Source organism: Cariama cristata, unplaced genomic scaffold (genome assembly GCF_000690535.1).
Source record: "Cariama cristata isolate BGI_N322 unplaced genomic scaffold, ASM69053v1 scaffold3509, whole genome shotgun sequence".
Lineage (NCBI taxonomy): Eukaryota > Metazoa > Chordata > Aves > Cariamiformes > Cariamidae > Cariama > Cariama cristata.
In genome coordinates, this window is record NW_009637299.1 from 110458 (window position 1) to 131974 (window position 21517).

At 38.1% G+C, this 21517-nt stretch overlaps 1 protein-coding gene across 1 annotated transcript in view; it reads right to left on the reverse strand.

The window, feature by feature from the left end:
• Positions 1-21517, reverse strand: part of LOC104167867 (anoctamin-2-like) — a gene marked incomplete at its 3' end in the record, with an annotated part of 149627 nt that overhangs the window by 108030 nt on the left and 20080 nt on the right. Inside the window, exons 4-6 of the mRNA XM_009708257.1 lie at positions 6883-6981; positions 1504-1655; positions 195-249 (exon numbers count right to left, since the gene is read on the reverse strand). Of these exons, the coding sequence (XP_009706559.1) occupies positions 195-249; positions 1504-1655; positions 6883-6981 (306 nt within the window). The remainder of the gene's footprint in view (positions 1-194; positions 250-1503; positions 1656-6882; positions 6982-21517) is intronic.

Sequence of the window (21517 nt, forward strand, 5' to 3'; positions counted from 1 at the left end):
ATAGCATCTCCTACTCCTGGACGACTGCGCAGTTCCAGAAGGGTATTTCTTAAATACTTATGATTGCTTAGTGTTTTGCAGGAACAGAGAAATGCATAACCTGCTGAAATTAGCAAAGTAGTCACCAACACTCACTATAAAGCAAATCCCATTCAGCACAAGAAGTCAATGATATGTTACTTTTGTTTACTTACTATTCGGCTGCGAGTAGCATTGTCAAAAAAGGTGTCTTTGTCTTTAATGTTATACCTAAAATGTTGAGAGAAAAAAAAACACAGTTATATTTTCAGACATGGTAGCAATAAGTAAGATAGCATATAAGATTCTGATTAAGGATTCATTTAGAAACCATAGCAAGTAAGAAAAACAGATGTCTAAAGAAAATATAGATGAAATAGTACAGCATAATAGACCGTGCTATCTAAGAGCTAGTCATTCAGAGTTCTACCTGGATTGCAGTGATGGTAGGCATAAAAATGCAAAAATATTAACTAACGTAAAATGCCTTTCGAGTAAGGAGAGCTTGTCTATTGTGTACACAAGATGACCTTCTAATCTTTTCCTTATAACACACCCTCAACACTGTAACATTCTGAGGTTATGTTGTTAGGTTTCAGCTAGCCTAATGCAGATGTTCATTATTCATTTCCAGGCAACTAACCAGCCAACATTTCACTTGCTTTCAAATAATCATTCCACTGGAATTATGCGTTTCCTTAAACCTCAAAATCATCATTTGTGAAATTACCTTCCCAGTTTATTTCCCTCAATCAATTTGACTTGTGTTCAGTATTAATTAAAATTGCCAGGGAGGACAATAAATGATATGGTGGGTCATTATATTTATTACTGAATTTTATTTATCAGACATAAATACGAGGAGATACCCATGAGGAAAAAAGGAGTGTTTAATGTCAAACTGGGCCCAGAAGTATTATTCTGAGTGAAAGGGCAGGTGTCAAGAATTTCTTATCTGTATATTATTAGCCAAGTTTTAATTACTATAATAAATCTATCGAGGAGAAATATTATCAGATTTCTACTAGGTCTTTCATTTTTCAAAACAGGCAGTAATATCCTTAACCAAATAACCTGGAATTTGGTGGTAGGATTTTTACAGTTGAAACTAAAAACATAGAGACTTTATATGTTGCACTGCTTCCAGTGCCTTACCCATCAGAAGGAAGTAGAAGACCGGTAAAAAGTCTCTGCAATTTAGATTTCTGTTAATCCACTGAAACTGAATTCAGTGCCAATGCATGTTCCTTTACTTTAGATCTATTTACTTGGCCTTCAATAAATTTAGTTTTATATAGACATAGGCTTTTATAACTTGGAAACATTATCCAGGAAGAATCTGACAACTTGGATATTTCCTCAGGATTTCCAGAAATACTCAATGAATTTCTGAATTTTGATTGAAATACTGGTAAAAAAAAATGACAACACTAAAACGATAAGTTATAGCTTTCTTCATTGCTCATCACAATTTAAAGTACTCACAAATATATTTTCTCTCTGGAAAATGGGTAAGACAGACTTTTCATGTTGGTATTATCTTGTTGTGGCACCTGGGGTTGCAGAGGTTCAGTCAATTTGCACCATATTTCATTTAACTTTTTGAGTATTCCTTCTTCTTCTGTGATTTCATACATCTGAGTAAAGAAAATACTGTACATTAACATGTCACTTCCAAAAATCCACAAAAATGAAAAAAAAAAGATGGAATTTGCTATACACATATGTTTAAATCTGTAATTAAAATAAGCAGCTTCTCTGAAGATATGTTCCCATATAACAACGAGCACCTGAATCTGTAAGGATTTGGATTCCAAAAAGTTCTTGTCCTTCAGAAGCTACTTCCAGAAGAAAACTCAGTGCAGAACTGTTAATACAAGAAACACCCTTACTAACCAAACTAGGAGCTGCAGGGAGATGACTGAAAGACAGAGTAATTATTTTGACTTTGTAACTGGGAATAGAGAGAACAGACAAGCCAGGAAGGGCCTTTACATGCTGCCAATTATACTGTCCCAGCAGAATAAATTATTCCTGGGTAATAATTGTGTCTGACAGCACATAAACACTCGCCATTAGAAGCGGGGATGCTAGGCTCATGGCTATGTGGCGGTTTTAAGTGCAAGGATCTAGCTTTTGCTGAGTCAGATTGATGTGAAGTGCTAGGGACCTTCTCAGAGATATGAAGGTATTTTTTCCCGAAACACAGACAACCTTACCAAACATGAGTTTACGTCCTCCTCACAGGACATACCTTCCAGCCCTGTCACCAGCTTTGTTGCCCTCCTCTGGACGCATTCAAGGACCTTCACATCACTAAATTGTGGGGCCAGAACTGCACACAGTATTCGAGGTGAGGTCGCATCAAGGCTGACTACAGCAGGATAATCCCCTCCTTTAACCAGCTGGTGATGCGGGGTTTGATGAACCCCAGGACAGGGTTTGCCCTCTGGTTGCTCTCCAGCCACTCCTCTCTCAATTTATGCTTGTGCCCAGCGTTACTCCATCTCAGGTGCTGAATCTGGCATTTCAACTTGTTAAATTTCATCCCATTAATCATAGCCCAATACTCCAATCTATCCAGATCCCTCTGCAAGGCCTCCTGTCCCATAAGAGAGTCAACAGCACTTCCCAGTTTAGTATCATCAGCAAACTCGCTGACGGTGAATTCAACTCCTGCATCCAGATTGTTGATAAATGTACTGAACAGAACTGGCCATAGAATTGAGCCCTGAGGAAAACCACTAGTGACCAGTCGTTGGCCAAACGCAGCCTCGTTTACTTCAACCCTCTGAGCCCTGCCATTCAACCATTGCTTCACCCAGTGCGCTGTGTACCTACTGATCTCACAGTTGGACAAATTGTTCAGAAGGATGCTGGGAGGCACACTATCAAAAGCTTTACTAAAATCTAGAAGAACTTACATCTACCACCTTCCCATCATCCACTAGGCAGGAAATCTTATCATAGAAGGATATAAAATTAGTTAGACAGGACTTTCCATTTATGAAACCATATTGACTGGGCCTGATGATTGCATTGTCCTTTAAATGCCTTTCAATGGCACCCAGTATGATTTTCTCCATAATTACTCCAGGTACTGAGGTTAGACTGACAAGTCTGTGGTTTCCTGGGTCTTCCCTCTCACCTTTCTCATAAATTGTAGTAACACTGGCTAGCTTCCAGTCAGTGAGGACCTCCTCAGACTCCCAAAACCTTTGGTAGATGATTGAAAGGTGTCCTGTTATAACATCTGCTAACTCCTTCAGTACTCTGAGATGAATCCCATAAGGTCCCACGGGCTTATGAACATTCAGCTGATACAGATAGTCCCTTACAAATCCAGTGTCCGTAAATACAAAGTCACTGTTCCTGTAGTTATGGTCTTCTTACTCAGAGGACCAGGCAGCCCAAGGTCTACCATTAATATTAAAGATTGAAGAAAAAAAGTATTGAAGACCTGCACTTTTTCTTCATCATTTGTCAGGTGACCATCTTCAACAAGTATTGGTCCAATATTTTTCTTAGATCTCCTCTTGCTATTAACATACTTTAAAAAGCCCTTTTGTTGTCAGACACTACATTGGGCAGTTTCAGCTCCAGCTTTTGTGTTTTCTCCCTGAATACACGAACCACAGCTCTGTAATCTTCCTGCAAAGCCTGACCTTGCTTCCAGAGATGGTACAATTTCTTTTTCGTCTTGAGCTCTCCAAGGAGTTCCCTGTTCAGCCAAGCTGGTTTTCCACCCTGCTTGCTTGACTTACAACACTCTGGAATTGCTTCCCCTTGTGCTTTTTAAAGGTGGTTCTTAAAAACTGATCAGCACTCAGGGACCCCAAGCTCTCAAAAGCAGATTCCCAGGGGACACTGCTAACTAGCTTCCTGAGTAGCTTAAAATTTGCTCTCTTGAAATCTAGAGTAACAACTCTGCTGACTTTTTTTCTCATTACACTGAAAATTTTAAACTCAACCATTTTGTGATTACTGTAGCCAAGACAGCCATGTACCATCACATCTCCCACAAGTTATTCTCTATTCACAAATAGCAATTCTAGGAGCTCATCTTTCCTAGTTGGGTCACTGAATACTTGTGACAGGATATCATCTTCAACATCCTTCAGGAATTTCTTAGACTTGCTTGTCACAGCAGTATGGTACTCCCAGCTAATGTCTGGGAAGTTAGAATCACCCATAAGGACAAGGGCTAACCAATCCAGAAATTTCTCCTAAGTGCCTGTAGAATAATTCATCTATCCTATCATCTTGGCAAGGCAATCAATAGCAGACACTCACAATGACATCTGCTTTGTTTTCCAACCCCCTAATCCTCACCCAGAGGCTCTCAGCCATATCATCCCTAACTGCAAGGGTTGTACGGTCAAACTTCTCCCTTACACCCAGTACAACTCCTCCACCTCACCTGCCCTGTCTATTGCTCCTGAACAGCCTAGAACCCTCCATCCCCGCACCCCAGCTGTGGGACTCATTCCCCCAAGTCTCACTAATACCAGACACACCATAGCTCTGGGAATGGACCCACGCTTCCAGTTGGTCCTGTCTGTTTCTCATACTGTTTGTTTCTCATACTCATATTTGAGTGTGGCCCAGTCTCACTCATCAAAAAGAACTGTATTGTCATATCCAGAAGTATACCTATCGTTCAAATTGCTCAAAAAGTACCTTTCCCTAGCATGTCATTTGTCCTGAAAGATGATTTAAGACTGAACATTTGAAAAAAAAAAAATAAATTGCCACCAATTCATCATATTTAGAGGTGGATAAATACTTTCCACTGAAAATGCTTTGCTTATAGTATCATTGGATGTTTGAACAAATAAAAATAGCATCACAGAAAATACCTAATGTGCCTTAAAAACAACATTTTGTCTCTGAACAAAAACAGAATTTTCTTTTTAGTGGTTACTGGCTGAATTTTTCAGTTTATACTGCCAAATCCTCAAAAATACAAGATTTCAGTTTTTCAAGGCGGATTTCTGTTTTCTTCACAGGAAATTCCTCTTCCCACTGTCTTTAATTGCAAAAAATGTAAGACATGAACAGACTTTTCCTATCATGTTTGCTTCCTGGTAGTGCACTGGTAGTGCTTCATTTCTGCAGTTGAGATAACAGAAAAATAATGTAGTCAAGAAGAGTTGTCAGCAATCTTCTCCTTAAAAATGTCATATCACTTTTAAGTTATACAAAACAACTTACCATCCTAGGGTGAATTTTCAGGAAAATTGAGATCTGATTTCCTTGTTGGTAAACATATTTCATTTCATCTTTTTCTACACACCAAAATAAATTCAAAGTACAAACCTGAATACTGTTTTTATAACTGCCTAATCAATGACTGCATGTTCATTTCCTCTTTGAATATTTGTCGTACTATTGAATAAATGTCATTGATATGGCAATCTCATTCAACATGAAGTGTACATAGATCTGATTGGTTTGTTGAAATCTGTTGCTTTAAAGGAAAAGATGCTACAAATAATGTCTAATATATAGCAGTTAAATAAAGTAATTTGTCAATATTTTAATCGTCTTCATCCCAGATAATTCTGTGTCTTTAGGATCTTATGATATACTGTGTATTTTTTCTCCCATTCAGAGTAGAGAAGGAGATGGGAACTTCTCGTGAATGACTAGGGTGGCCATTGAAGACTATCAGCTCCTGAACAGACCTTAACTCAGAACAATATGATGGCAATAGTCAACAATTAAAATAGCATAAAATTTGCTTCAGTGTATCTGCAAAAAGCTAGGAAGGGAAAATTCCCATGAGGAAAGAAGGAGGGAGAAACGAGCAGGCACTTAAAATGCATGAAAGGAACAAAGCTGGGAAGGGATCAAAGAGAGGAGATGAATATGTAGGTCCGTTTCTAGAAAGGGTCTACACATCCATCAATACCCCAGAAAGGACAGAGGTACTGTAGCTGTCCAAAACCTACTCATTTTCAAAAATTAATTAGAAGTAGCCAGATTTTATTATTTTTTTTTCCTGGGATGCAAACACAATACAATAAGAGAATGCAAGATTGGCTTGGCCAAGCTTCTGACAGTAACAGATTGTAACACCATGAGATGTGAGCAACACTGAAGTTTTTGCTGGGTGAAAACAATCAATACAATAAACAAACAAACAAACACACAACGCTGTAGAAGAAAATAAAATAATGACAATGCAATGCAGTAAGTGTTCGGTGGTGCAACTGAGGAGTACCACCAACTGAAAGGACAAGGCAGTTCCACTGACTTCAGTGGAGTTGTTAGCCAACATTCTAAATCACTGCAGGACCACAAATTTTGGGATCTGCTACTCAGAATTTACAATGTTTGCCAGCAACTCTGCTGAAAGCAGGACTGTAAAGACTGTAAAGAAGATAGTGAACCAAAGTTTTAACGAAAATAGGCAAGTCTGAATGCACCAAGACATTGATACCACCAAGACAGACTCTCTTGGCATCCCCAGATTTTAGAGGAATCTTAAGGCAATGATCAGCTATCATACTACCCACCTTATTGCACCACACCTTTGAGGAAAGTTCCTTGACAAAAATCCAAATAGCTACTGCCTTCTCAGCTTTCAAAACCCTCCTTAAAACTCACCTCTGTCATCACTCTTCTGAATGCAGACTGTCAGTCAGCTGCCCCTGTGGCCTTTGAAAACCCCATCTTAAATATGACTCCGAATACTAAATAATCTCAAAATAATTAGTTATGTGAAAGAATAAGCCTGACAGTTCATTTGCTCTGATTTTGAAATACAGTAACTCCATGGGCTTCTATACACTTAACTACCGTTCTGATCTTCCCTCCTCCAGTCATATAACTAGCTGATAGAAAATGGAAGATACTTACCTTTTTAGTGGGCATTTTTATTTTAAGGAGTTCCGCTTCTCGACTAAGTACTTGCCAAGGTGCATGTATACGGACAAAACTCAGTCCTTGGCTCTTATTCTGAAACATAAAATAGTGAAAACTATGAATTTCAATATTATTGAACAGAATACAGTAATAAGGTTTCAAGATGACAGCTCCAACTAAATCATGCAACAGCAGGCATTCACAGTGAATAACCAACTTCTGTTACAACTGTGCTTAAAAGTGACCTTTTCTTTAAAAGCTGAATCTTCTAATGCTCTAAAATCCATTAATCTACTGCCTACAGTGTAGTTGTGTGTGCACCATGAAGACAGAAGGCTACGGTTCCAGATTTTGGAGTCGTGTGAACCAGAAACTCCCAAGCTACAGTTTCCAGACTCAGATATTTTGTAAGTCATCTGCCTTCATTACTGGGCTTTTGTGCCCATCTGAACCAACAAAGAAAAAACATTTCTTCTGTTCTGGGTGGACTTTGCTTTAGGTTCCCATTTTCAGTTTTGGCCAACTGTTTCTTAGACAATTCATCAGATTAGTTGTTCCTTACAGGGGATCAGGCTCAACATTTACTGCCCTAAATATCTGCAGCTGGAGTAGCAACCCTAAACAAAACATTCAAATTTAACCCCTGGAGAGAGACATGGGCCTAATATTTATGTAGATAACCAGTTATGCTGTTCAGAGGGAGAAGAGTACACAAGAGCTTGCTGTGATCTGGGCTGTTGAGAGGGTGCTCTCCTGGTAGAACATCTGAGCTACCCAAAGGCACTCTGCGATCAGAAAGCAGCACTCCTGGGAAAAGCATGAAAATTAAATGTAGACATGGTGATACAGAGCTTTCCTCAATGCACACAAATAAATTATATCAGTAAATTATACCGATGAATGCCTATTGTGGAAATGAAGGGAATAAAAATTGGGAGGGAGATTAGAAAGAGGATATGAGGATGTATTTTGGGAAGGACGTGGAAGTGGACAGGAGGAGACTTTAAAGGTTTGATTTGTGCTAAGACTAAAGATCTTTGTGTAGCTGTGTGCATGCTGGGGCTTTGGTACTAGGGCATACCATCACTTTGCAGTTTCCCACCCATATGTGTGTAAGGATCAGGACAGTCCCTTCCCTTCAGGGGAGCATGAGCCTTTATTTGCACTCCCTCATATATCCTGAAATTTAGAAGTGAGACAAGAAAACTGAAGCAGGGTGTGCAACTTGAGGAGAAACATAGCTGGGTTACATGTTGGGCTTAAACGCAAAACTCGGGTGCCCCACCTGTGAGAAGCTGCATGTTATATGTACAAACAGTTGCATATGTCTAGAGAAAGAACGTTAAAAGACATAGGTTAATGTCTTTGTAATCAACAAGTAGCATAAGTCTACAAAGCTGGGAACATAGGTCATATCCATGGAAGTTTAACGTCTTCTGTTGGAAAGTGACTCCAAGAAAGTTCTCTTTCTCAAAAGCTTTGAGTTAAGAAAAGTTTTAAACGGAAGTATGAGTCACAGTCTAAACGTATCTCTAGATCTAAAAGACTATTGTAGCACATTTACCTCAGAAAAGCCATCCCTCTCAGCCACAGTGATTTTTTTTTTTGGTTTGCGTACGATTTATTTCAATTTCCAAATAAAGATGTATCATATCACATTGACATCAGCATTTCAGAATCAGTGTTTAATCCTTTCAAAGTGTATAAGGTCTTATGGCTTCATGTAAACACCAAACAGGCATTTGCTCAATGTTTCATAATGCTTCCTGATTTAAATAATAATAAAAAAGGAGTTAGATGGAAATCCTACTGTTCTTATTGCAATCATTTTGCTCTTATTTCCCTTCTAGCTGCAAAATGAACTACAAAGATCACTACATCACTTTCAGCTAACATTTCTTCCGTCAACCGACGGTATTTTTAAGAGCAGAACGAGCTGCAGAAGGTCTCTTTCATCAGCCCACTGGGGAAGTCGGCTTTAAGAGAAGGAAGTAAAAATTTACTGGGCATGAGCAGATGTTCTGGTAATCATTTGCTGAAAATAGATTAATAACAGATGAGAGTTTAAATTTCAGTGGGTGAAGATCAGGAGGCTTCTTCTCAGCTTTTGGCTAAAATCAAGCATGTGTCCTTTGTTCGGGGGACTATATTCCACATTGGCAAGAGGAGGGACAGTCTGATCTAATTGGTTGTTTCCAGCTCAGGCTCATACAACTGCACAGATTGCAAATAAAAACAGTCAGATAATTTGAGAGAAAAGACCAGATGAAGAATATGACCTTTGTATATTTGAACAAAAATATATTGGAAAATTGTGCTGCTCACGAAGTGATATCAGATGCTGAGGAATCAGAGCATTAAAATTCTTTAAAAGCCTTAAAAATCAACCCATGATAGGAAATGGAGATCATTTTAATAAAGACTAATGCAAAGTAAATAAAGTAGAGAAAACAGGACCAGGTGATTCCTGTTGCATGGTAAACAAAAAGTGCCGAACAATAGACCACTGAATATTTAGCTTGGGATTACTAGAAATAAGTTTCCCACATCTTCCTATATTTTCCTAGCATCAAAATTATTCAAAGAAATTTAAAATAAATTTTAAATCATCAATCTTATATCATATCTCAAGGTATAAACCATCTGCCCAGTTTTCTACTGAGCCACCAAACTAAAAACCTATACCAGCTACTCCTCTGGTAAGGCTCCTTTCCCCAATTTCCAAGCCTTCACCCGCAGTAGTTCCAGTTGCCTGTTCGCATGCCCTGTTTGTCATTATTGTTATGATGACTGGCGAAGATCTCTTCAACTAATTTATTCCCAGAGTGCTTATTGTATTGCAAACATTACCAAAAGTCAGGACTTGTTTTTCTCATTGACCGAGTGGATTTATAACTGTCTACTGGAGACATCCACTAGTGTCATTTGGTTAGTCACCTGAAGTGATCAAGGTCCATGTGTTCATGAATACAATTTAATATTTGCTCTAATGAAATGCTATCAGTCTTCTGGTTTGAATACTCACAATCACCATTGCTTGTTCATTGTACTCTAGATGTATCACTAAAGCTAACATGTTGCGCTGGCTAACGTTATTTTTGTCTCAATATTCACTTGTTATTTAATACAGCCACCCTTAATCAAGTCCTTTTTCACTTACGGCTGATGTCCCACAGGATTTTATTCTTGGCTCTGCATTGTTCTATGTCTATATCATTGCACTCCCTGATTATATTACTGAAATGACTAAGTACTGCTATGCAGATGACAAACAGATTTGTTGCTCTCATGATCCTTTTTTCTTCAAATCTATATTCCGTATTGCAGACTTCTTCCAATAAGTTTCAAGAGTGGAAGTTTTTCAATAAGTTCGTTCTGAATTATTCAAGATATAAATATATCTTGGCTTCTTTTGTAGTTTGTGAAGTTGAATTGGGCCTTCCCATTTCAATAGGAAAACTCAGCATTAAAGTCAAAAGGAAGAAAAACTGGAAGGTCTGGTTTGCTTTTCAATCATCGCATGAATAAAAATATGTCAGATATTTCTTTCAGTCTATCATGTATTCCTAGTAGTTTCAATCAGGCTTTTAACAGCAGTCTATATTGCTTTTTTTTTTTTCAGTCTTATAGTGGAAATATATGGGCTGAATAAAATTCAAATTTCTCCAAGGAAAACTTTTTCTATCTTTCATGTCTTAACAGCAACATAGATGCACCAACTGCAAGTCTAAGATTTATTACAAACTTATCATCACCAAGGCCATAGCAGAAAAAAATGGATGATAACTATGAAAGCTCTCATACAGACGTATATAAAGAATGTACTCCTATTGATTATAATTTGACTAGTGAAAACTCAAAAATTGATTATTCTTTTTAAGTAAAAGCTGAATGTTCTGAAACATGGTTAGACAAGCATAATAGAGCAAGTAGAAAAGCGCTCTCTGCCTGAAAAGTTAGATTTGTCATTGAACTTAGGTTTCTGCAAAAGTCAGATATCAAATGAGAATTTTGTCGTTCTAAAGTTAGTGGTACATCCGTATTTCTTACTCACTTTAACAGTTCCAGTTGTCCAACCATAAGATGGAATATTTTTGAACCACTACAACATAATTACCGTGCTTTTATTAATCTCTTCCAGTTCATAGTTTCTCAATTCCAGCTCTTGCAGGGACAGGCCACAGATTGAGGAGATGCACCATGAAGGACTCTCCATTCCAACAGGAGTTTGCGAAGAAGTCTTGTTGCTCTAGAAGAGCACAGCATGTAAAAAGTGGACTACTGCGTGTTCAGCTCCAGGATTTCTCACAGTGCCGTTATTTTGTCAGGCCAATTTGACTCCCACCTTACCTCATTCAGACAACCCCTTTGTCAGGTGTCAGCCACCTCACCTCAAGATGAAATGTTCTCAACAGTTTATTTAGACACCTCTAATAAGAGCTAAAGCATATAATGCTAAAGGCATCACATTTGTCAGTCACAGTCAAGACAACGATAAGGGCAAAACAAATTATTATACTCTGGGAGAGCCTCAGACTTTTTTGTGGTCAGCATACTGCTCCTAGCAACTCTGCAAATACAAAATTCATTGCTGAATGCTACATTTTAGTAAATCTTTCTCATTATTTCTTCATCATGAGCTCACTCATCACTCATCCTTTATTAAAGGGATATAGTTATATATAACGTATATATTAAAGGAAATAAGTTATTTTAAAATACTTGTCCAAGGAAATATGTTTCTGCTGTGTATCTTAATAGGAAGAAAAGAGAAACACTGAAGGGTAGAAAGAAGCTGAACAGAAGTGATTAACGACTGTCTGAGGGAGTCCAAGGGAACTGCTAATCTTTCGTATGATTTAAAAAAAATATACATAGGAAATGGAAAGGCATAAATTATACAACCTGAAGCATGTACGCTTCCTTCTTAAAAAGACAAACTATCTGGGCCTTAAACATTTTATCCTTCTGTGATTATTAAATAGACAGAAAAACACCAGACACATACAGACACGTTTCTAATGGCTTCAGTTAATATAATCAGATATCTTTTGCTGACATTGGTAATACCAGCCACACTAGGAAAACAATGAGACAGTTTGTGGAGATGAAAAAAACCAAAAGACAGGTCCTAGTAGCTCAGTAAAAGTAATCATTTTCCCATTTACTCCTTTATTCCGTCACCAAATGGATCAGTCACGTCTGCAAATGCAATTGTTCTAAATTAATGTCTACTCTCCTGATACCAGCCCTGGAAACTGAGGCAAATAACAATGTGATGTGATGTGATAGGGCAAATAAAATGCAATTTCTTGTTACTATGACAGAACTCCACTCACATACATTTTACGAAAGCTGAGCCAAACACTGAGCTGTTGGCCCCCTGCACGGGTAGTACGTGATGGAATGACATGGCATTGCCAGATTCAGACAGCGACGATGAAAGCGTCTATGTTTTGTGTCAAACGTATTGAATCTCTATCTGCACAAGGACTGGCATTTTGCTGATCTTAATGTTTTGTATCCAAGATACAAAATCGGTTTATCGCAAATCGTGTCTACCAAAGAGTGTTGTCGGTTACATTATAAAAAGGAAGGGCAGGGCGCTAGTCCGGGTGAGACATCAAGACCCAGAATGTCTTGACGTGGAGAGGTCAGTCCAGACCAATTCCCTACTCATGTTATAATTGTAGGCAAGCAATTTAATTCTTTCTGTCACCGATTAAATGAAGATAACAGACCTTCCCTCTGTTAAAAGACATTTGTGAAGATAAACATTTTACAGATAGAGAGGTGCTCATATAATACAATTCACAAATAAGAGTGTATGGCTACAGACATGAGCCATGCTACACATCTTACAATTTTCACATTTTCCTTCAAAAGTTGTAGTCCTTTTACCTTTTGCCAAACGTTCCCCTTTCTATTTTCATTATTTCTCTTGGGCACAGATTTACCTTACCGTATGACTGTATAGCACCTAGCATAATGACATCCTCATTAATGACTGCAGAGTCTCTTGCAACAGCATGAGAAAAAATTAGCAGCAAACACCAATAGCTCCAAGAAGTTGTCCCACTCCTACACACGTAGCCAAAGTGTAAAGATGCAAAGCCCAGGCTTTTTCACTGATGGCAAAGGTAAACTCCATCTAGTTCACAGAGTTAGGTTTATTTTTAGCTGCTCAACAATATATGAAGCAGACATGCTCAAGTTCAAATTTCAGACCTTAAGCAAAGCTACAATAATTTACACATTTTGACAGTTTGCCCTTCTCTTTCTTCATTTCTACCAACAGTGATGGTGTTAATGTCCTGTTTATTTTACTCTCTTACTCCCACCTCTGAACGTAAACAGTTAAAGAATATACTAGTGTGGATAAGAAAAGAACAGAACAGCTTGGAATGAAAGATCTGGCCAAAACACTTTAAAAGACACTATATAACCTTAATTCCGTAGATAAAGCACTCTGGAATGAAACAGTTGACTTTGCACATCCTTTGCAACGTTTCTTCACAGCATTGCTACCTTTCCAACCAAAATCTTCCCACTCATCCATAGACAGAAAGTGTCTCTGAATGGAAGATGATACAGGAAGCCTAAAAACACAGGCGTGCTTCCTCTGAAGATGGAAACATTTAATGGCACGCAACAGAATGAAAATGAGCTGTTAGAAACTCAAGCACAAATGTAGAATAGATTGTTCAGTCTGCCAAACACAAAAAAGGCACAGACCTCTGCATTACTGCAGTACTCAATGCAGAACCTATAGGGAGGTGAGTAACAAATACGTCAGGATTGCCATTAATTCTTAATTCTTTCTGAATGCACATTTTGGATTTAAAAATTAGTGCATTTTCCTGGTTATTTTCCAAATATTTACCTATGGCCACCAATTACTACAGCATGAAAAATGTGACTTTCAAATGTAAAGCAAAATCTTCCCTATTTGTTTAGAATAACAACTTTATCAGCAAATTTCTCCTATGTCAATATCACAAAAGCATATCACAATTTCAGTACATCTTCTGAGACTGAATAATACCAGAAATAATAATAAAATGCAGAACTGAAAAAAAAAAAAACACCCAAATCAGACTTCCTTAAAGAGGAAGGGAGGACTGTGTCTGCTCTACCACCTCCTGTATTTTGGCAATGTCAATGGAAAAACACGTAATCAGCTGGCCTGGCTACATTCAGTGCCAAATTAGCTAGCAAATAAGCCAATATTCTGTAAAATACATCATATCAAACTTGATTATCAATAATAAAATCAACAAACTTCTTAAGGCCAAAGAGTTAACATTAAAAAGGGCAAAATGTAATTCCTCTTGAGGGAATGAGACACAGTAATCTGCACAGAGATTTATACCCTAAACTGTTTTCCAGATGAAGCAGCAAGATCATGGAAGTCAATCTTTAGACCAGATAACAGGCATGTTACCAGTAGGGCAATTAATGAAATAGCGACTGAACCCCCACTCTAGCAGATTTAATCTCAAGAAAAAAAGAAACGGAGGGGAAAAAAAAAAAAAAAAAGAGTCATTAGGATGCCAAACTGCAAACCAGAGGAATGGTACCTTAAAATATTGCTTCATCACTCAATACTTCATCTGGGATATTAACAAACAAGCATATAAAGGGATGATTCCATTTTGCATTGAAAGATTTTAAATTTCAATTCATTCTTACAAAAAATATTTTGGAGGGTTTACTTTTCTTTAATTTAAAAGTGTTAACAGATGGTACAAATGTATCTCATTTACTAAGTATGTTCTCTTAATTATATGCTACATGTCTTTCCAGGATGGTGCCTCCTTTTGAAGTCTCTCAAGATCAGTAGCAGTAAAAGGAAGGTTGGCTGTATTTGCAGAGGCTTGACTGGGAGGGGATTAAGATGAAGATAATTAAAAGCAGGGAATTCAAAACCTCCCTGGACGGTTACAGCCTCAGTATAAACTGGGAGAGAAGGGGAAGAAGCACTGCCAGTCGAACAGTAACATCATGGGACACATTTTGGATAAGGCAACAGGTCCTGGGGTGGGTAAATAATTGGCTAAACAACAGGAAACTGGGTAGAAGGTCCTGCACTGCTGAAAAAAGAAGTCACCAAAGGGGTTTTGCAGAGTCAGCACTGTACAGCATCATCATGTGTCCTGGAAAAAGAGATAAGCCGTGAGAAGATGAACTGCCCTGATAAAGTTTTTCAGGGTATCAAGGATATCAAGGGCAGACTGTGAAAAATTGTAGAAAAGTTTTATAAGAGTAAGAGCCTGAACAATTGCAAATGGCTTTCAATGTACATAAATACAAAGTAATATCCGTGGGTTAAAACCGGTTTCACATAAAACATGTTGGGCTTTGAATGACCTATACCAGTCAGCAATGCCGTTTTGGGGTTGCAACAGAAAGTTCCCTGAAAATATCAGCTCAGTATTTTGTAAGAGCCAAGAAGCAAAGTAAACATTATGTTCCATTAGGAAAGTAATAGAAATTAAGAAAAAAAATATTATTTAAACATAGCAATCCATGCTGTATCCACATCTTGAACTCAATGTGCAGTCCCTGTCTCCTCACCTCCACAGAGATAAATTAGACCACAAACGGGTTCAGAGGAGCCTGAAGCCATAAAGGCCTTGCTGTGACAGCTGTATAGGAATCACTGAGCAGACTGAGACCCTTCATTCTGGAAAAGAGCAATCTTAAGGGAGACATTGCAGAAGTCTATAAAATCATGCGTGATAAGAAGAGGGGGTGTGGATGGACTGCCCATTGTCTCTTTCAGCACAAGCACTAAAGGGCCTCAGATGAAGTCAGACTAAGCTCTTGGAAGTCAGACTCAAAATAAACAAAAGATAATATAATAAAAAATGTATAAATAAACATATTAATGCAGTGGGTAGTACCTTTGTCTTGCCAAAAGTCTTTGTGGGTGTGAAAACTGTAGCATGCTTCAAGGAGAAACTATACCAGACTTTGGAAGAGAGATCCATGGAAGATTACTCGACAGGCAAACTACATTAAGTGGGGGAAACTACCTGAACTGAAAGTAGCTGTCATCAGGAGAATGTTAGAGTAAAAGTGTCAGAGAAGTTTGCACCATTCTTATTTTTTCCTAAATATTTTACCATTGCAACTGTTAGATACACAGTACTGCGTTGATAGACTGTCTCAAATGACAGCATCATTTTATGGTAATTATGCTAAATCTAATAGAAGGGAACGTAGGCCTTTCTTTCTCTGCAGATTCTGACCTCTTACCTCCTACTATCATCTCTTCTTCAATTAACTGCATAGCCAAAAAATACACAGTAAGCAATCTACCTGCTCCATCCTTGGGCAGATTATAGACTGCTATGACTCACTGTTGTCAGGAGGGTCACCTCCATGCCAGTTAAAAAACAGGGCTGATTCACAGGTCTCTGTTCGGTGGCGGAGCGGAACCTGACCGATGAAGGTGTCTCGGTAGGTAGGTGCTCACACCATGCTTGGGTTCCCTACTATCGCACTCTGCAATGCCTCAAGTCTAGAGACTAACGGGGACTCAGGAGCTGCCATTAGTTCATCATCTCACCACTGTGCAGTTCCTCTGTCTTCAGGTTATGCTACAATCTGGCCATTAGTTTATAATAAATAATACAGATTATGATGCAATTGCTTTCCTTCTGATGTTTTAATGAGACTATCAGACTAGGCTGTCAGATGATGTAATTTGGCACAGATACACCAAGTTAACAGAGCTATTTAGATGGGCATCATTAAAGGTTATGACCTGAAAATTGGACGCAGTTGAGTCTGGACTCATGCAGGTTTATCAGCAAGGGGAAAAAGAGTAAAGTTAATTTGGAATCTGCAAGCACTGACTGAGGGAAGAGTAAATCCAGACAGAATTTAACACAAGGAAAAGAATTTAAATTTATTTTATTGTTGAGACTTAAGGGCCAGAAATACTTTCATCTTCACCAACAACGAAAGGAAAGCTAATGATGCTCTTTTGTTATGTATCCCAATACCCTGGTTACTTGAGAAAAGGACACTTCTCTTCTTGCATAGTACAAGGAAAATTGTTCTGTTCTTGGTAGCTGTCAACAGGAATAAGCAGGAGCAAGACTGAAGTACAGCATACTTCTTGCCTGCTTTGGAAAGTAATTTCTCTTTAGAACCAAAAGATCTCAGACTGGGTGAGTCCAGATACATCAATGCTCAAAAATTGATTTGAAGGCTACAAAGACTTCTGAGTTATTGTCTATTAGGTGGGATTAGAAAACATTGGATTTAACTTTAGATGAGGAAAGTGGGTGCTGGAAAAGGTAACTATCAGTGTATCTCCCTTTCCTACATTTTGGCAGTAAAAAATACACAACACCTACCATAAAAAATAACCTTTCCTATGTTGACAATGTTACAATTTAAAATTCTTCAAAGCATGTGTTCTTTAAGGGATTTCATCCCATCTCCAGGCTATAGTACTTCACTGTAGTGAGTTGCAAAGATGATACATTTTTTATTGTTACTGGGTTGTATTTACAATCCTGGTGCTACTCATTTCAGGTTGTACAGCCAGGTGTGGGAAAGAGCAAAGACAGATTGCAAAAGAGTACAATGGCATTTCTTGTACTTCTTCAGCAAACAAGACAACTAAATTCAGGTAGGAACATCTCTTTTTCTTCTACTGAACACACCAAATGCAAGAAACCAGACAACACTTCCAACCACCCAGCATCAGCAGGGGTATGAAAGAGCCACACTGACTTCAGGACTAGTTCTTTCTACCCAAGGACTTGCTGGAGAAGCAGTTCCCAGCCAGTGAGGCACAAGCATGCTTCGGATGAAGCGTGGAGGCCAAGCTGATAAACTCTGCTGGGTGTTTGCAGGCTCTGCAGATGATTACAAGGCAGCAACAGCAGCAGCAGCAGCCCTGCAATCTGAGCAAATCATCAAGCAAAGAAAAATAATTGCCTGAAACACTGCAGCTGAGCCTAACATGAGAAGCTTGGCAAACAGGCTGGGAATCAGTGTCCAAGAAATACCTCGTTTGTAAATGGAAAGTGCAGTATCATACTATTTCTGGAGCTCTAAGAGACCCAGCTCTCTAAGCTAATGTGGTACCTAGGCTGGAAAGAATATCTTCCCACAGGGGCACGACGATCACTACTGAAATCAGCCAGTAAATGGACAATATTAGATTTCCAGAAATGTTAATTAGCCAGCACTTTCTAGTCATCTACATAGAACATGCTGAATTATCAATAGTTTTGAAAATCAGCCCTCAATACACTCTATCACCACGTCAAGTATCCCATCTATACCGCTAGTCTCAGCTCCCCCAAAATTATGGTCCAAAAGACAATCCCTCAGTAGCTATCAGTAGAACACCTATTACAACACATACTGCATTCATCCATCTTAGCAGTACTGCTTTGTACATGCCATAACCTGTGTTGGCCAGATTTAACTCTCATCTCTATCACCATAAATTTGGAGTCACTCTGCAGGAAGGAAAAAAAAAAAAGGCAGGCAGCCAGGATTTACAAGTGCCAACTTGCTCCTTTGTAACACAAAAATTAAAAAGGGATTAGCCATCAGATATATTGCTTATTTGACCAGCCATACGTCAGGTGAAAAAAAAAAAAAAAAATATCAGTTGCCATATCATTGCAACTCATTGCAATGAAACTCATGTGAGTTTCAATTTCTATTACAATTTGAAGAATAAACTGTCAGCAAATATTGTTACTACAACAATGTTTGGTAAATTTTTGACACATTATAAAGTTGTAGGTTCTCCAATATATTTCACAACAGCATTCAACAAAAGCATATTTTAGCAAGATTTAATCTTTGGGTTGACATTGAAATATGAAGATTTATGTAGAAAGCTGAAGAAATCACTTCTGGAGATGTAAGATTCAGGCAGGCCACTAACTTTTAACTGTGAAAAAGATACTTAGCAGATAGAATATAGAATATGAATATTAACCTGATACAATGCCAAAGTTGTTTGTGCCTTGAGGGAAGTGAATTAGCAAAGTAAAAATGTAAGATTTGTTATTCCAAACCTGGTGGTATCACACAAATTGAAATTTACAGGAAACTACTACCAGATTTTTGTAATAAATCTGGTGTTATACGCTGATAGCAGTAAGTACCTTCATCCACATCTTAAAATCCATCTTATTCCTCATTAGAAGTACTCCTCATTTTGTCATTTTCATAAATCTTTTTGCTTGTTTTACATCAGCACACTCAAAGAAAATCTCGTAGTACCTCTGTCTAGACAGCTTTTTTAAAATATATATATATAGCATCACATTGAATATTTTTGTACCTTTGCTTCAGGATGTTTCTGCCATATCTCTTCCGTACTTCTGCCATACTGAATAGCATAAGCAAGTACTATTATTTTCTGAGAAACACTAAACGTTCAGAAAAGGAAGGCTATGTAACAAAGCTGCATACACATTATGCTAGGCTGTGACTTAATAATGGGAAGATCTGTTCAGCAACAGGATACCCAAATCTTGCACAGCAAAAGCCAGCTGCTCTCAGGAGAGTTCTGCGACATCTGCTTGTTGCTCAGGGGCTAAGGATGCTCAAGGCAAATCTTTCCTGTAGGTTAGGCACCGCAATCCTTAGACATGACCTGTGATGCGTTTACTCTCCAATGTATGTCCTTCTATACATTATGATAGCTACTTATGAGTGCTAAGTCAAAGCTTTCTGAAATCAATGGGGAAAAAAAATCTCTTTATACCAGCGTTATTAAGGCCTGCAGAATCTAGCCATCGATTTCAAAAGCCTGACAGAGTCACACATTAAAGCTTGCATCTGAAGCAGGTACTTTTAAGAGCATTCACAACCTGAAGATACAGGAATCCATTCCTGTAGCAAAAACTCACATTATGTTAAGTTTTGTGTGCCTCGGTAGGGTGTGCTCCGAAGGACTTCAGTGACTGCTTCCTTAAGAAAGAACCTCAGGACACGGTCTCATAACAGAAAACTGCTACAGTATTCACTGTCCTCACATGTCCTCCCATCGCTGGATAAGTGCTAACATACATGGACAGTTCAGAGGTCATCACACGTCAAGTGATATCATTAACTCAGTTTATCAGAAATGATATATCAGGACTGAGATCAAAAGAAAAAAGGGGGTGTTTTTTTGTTTTGCCCTTTTTTTTTTTTAAATTTTTTTGTCAGTCTTTAGTAAACATCGCTAACTCAAGCAAAACTGGTCCATTTGCAAGACCAAGCTATCCATTTAATACCGATCATGAGAGGCTATTTTTGTTCTTGGCATGCGGTAGGGTGAGTATTCTGAAATGAGAGACTTGGAGTTTTTCTGCAAAACTAGGAGCAAGAAAAACAAACAAGCCAAAAAAAATTATCAGATCTAAGCAGTAATTGGCAAACAATAAGAAATGAGCAGACTAAGGCATGGCAATAAATTAACTGCATATTTTGGCTTACTAAAGAAACAATGCAGAAAATTGTGTCTTTGCCTTCCATTTCTGCATATCCTTACTGGCATTTATACTACACAAATATTACATTTGTGGTCAAGGATAATTTAAATGCATTGTAATATCTTTAACCATAAAGTTCTTTGGTCAGATCAAGATCTCATTTACGCAAGTTTGAGAGGATAGCACATATTCCTCATTCTTTGTACTCCCGCTGCAATTTATCTTGGTTATTCTGTTCTATTTCCTTACACTGAAATGACAATCTTGGTAAGACAGGATCCATCTTTTTCTTCTGTTTATTCAGAACACACTGGATTCTCATCTGTCGTACGCCCCAACAGTAGTATAAATAGCGACAACCACATAGATCCAGATCTAGTTATATAACTTTTGCACATGATGTTAAAACACTAAAAATGTAACTTCAAGTTTATCGCTCACTATTAAAAATATTAAGCGGGGCCTTTGCCAAAACAATTCACACATCAATCACAGATAACGGGACAGATGTTTTGGCTGAAACAGGCTTCAACTGGAACATTCACACATACACAAAATGACCTCTTAATACTGGTAGGATATTATGATTTTAGAGCTTTCTTAAATTTCGTTTCAACAAAGACCATTAACTAAATATTTGCAACATGTGTTAGCTCTTTTCAAATATTTACAGAGATGTTTAAAAAAAAAAAAAAAAAAAGAGAAAAAACAACTAATTGCAATGTTTCCTTTTGACTAAACCCACAAACATACATACACAAGTTCATATAACTCTGAAAGTCTAAAAGGTGCCTTAATTCCCCTGAAGTCCACACGTTAGTATAGAGATATATATACAAATGCACAGTATACATACACACAGTTTTATATATATACCCAAATCCCTGCTTGAACATTGACTTTCCAGGGAGGCTGCCTTGGCCTTCCAACCTTCTCCCTCTGCCTCCATCAAAGGAAAAAATCAGCTTTTGGGCTTCCCACAGAGCAGTCTGCGACTACAGAGAGTAGCACTGAGAGTAAGTCCTGAGCATCATGCTTCGTAATTCTCTAAGGCAGCCTCTACTCATCCCCTCTCTGTGATCCAGCTGAGCATCTCATCTAGCAGGCTCACAACTCGCGCAGGCAGTTAGTAAGTTACTGGCTGGTGTAAGTTACAGAGGTTG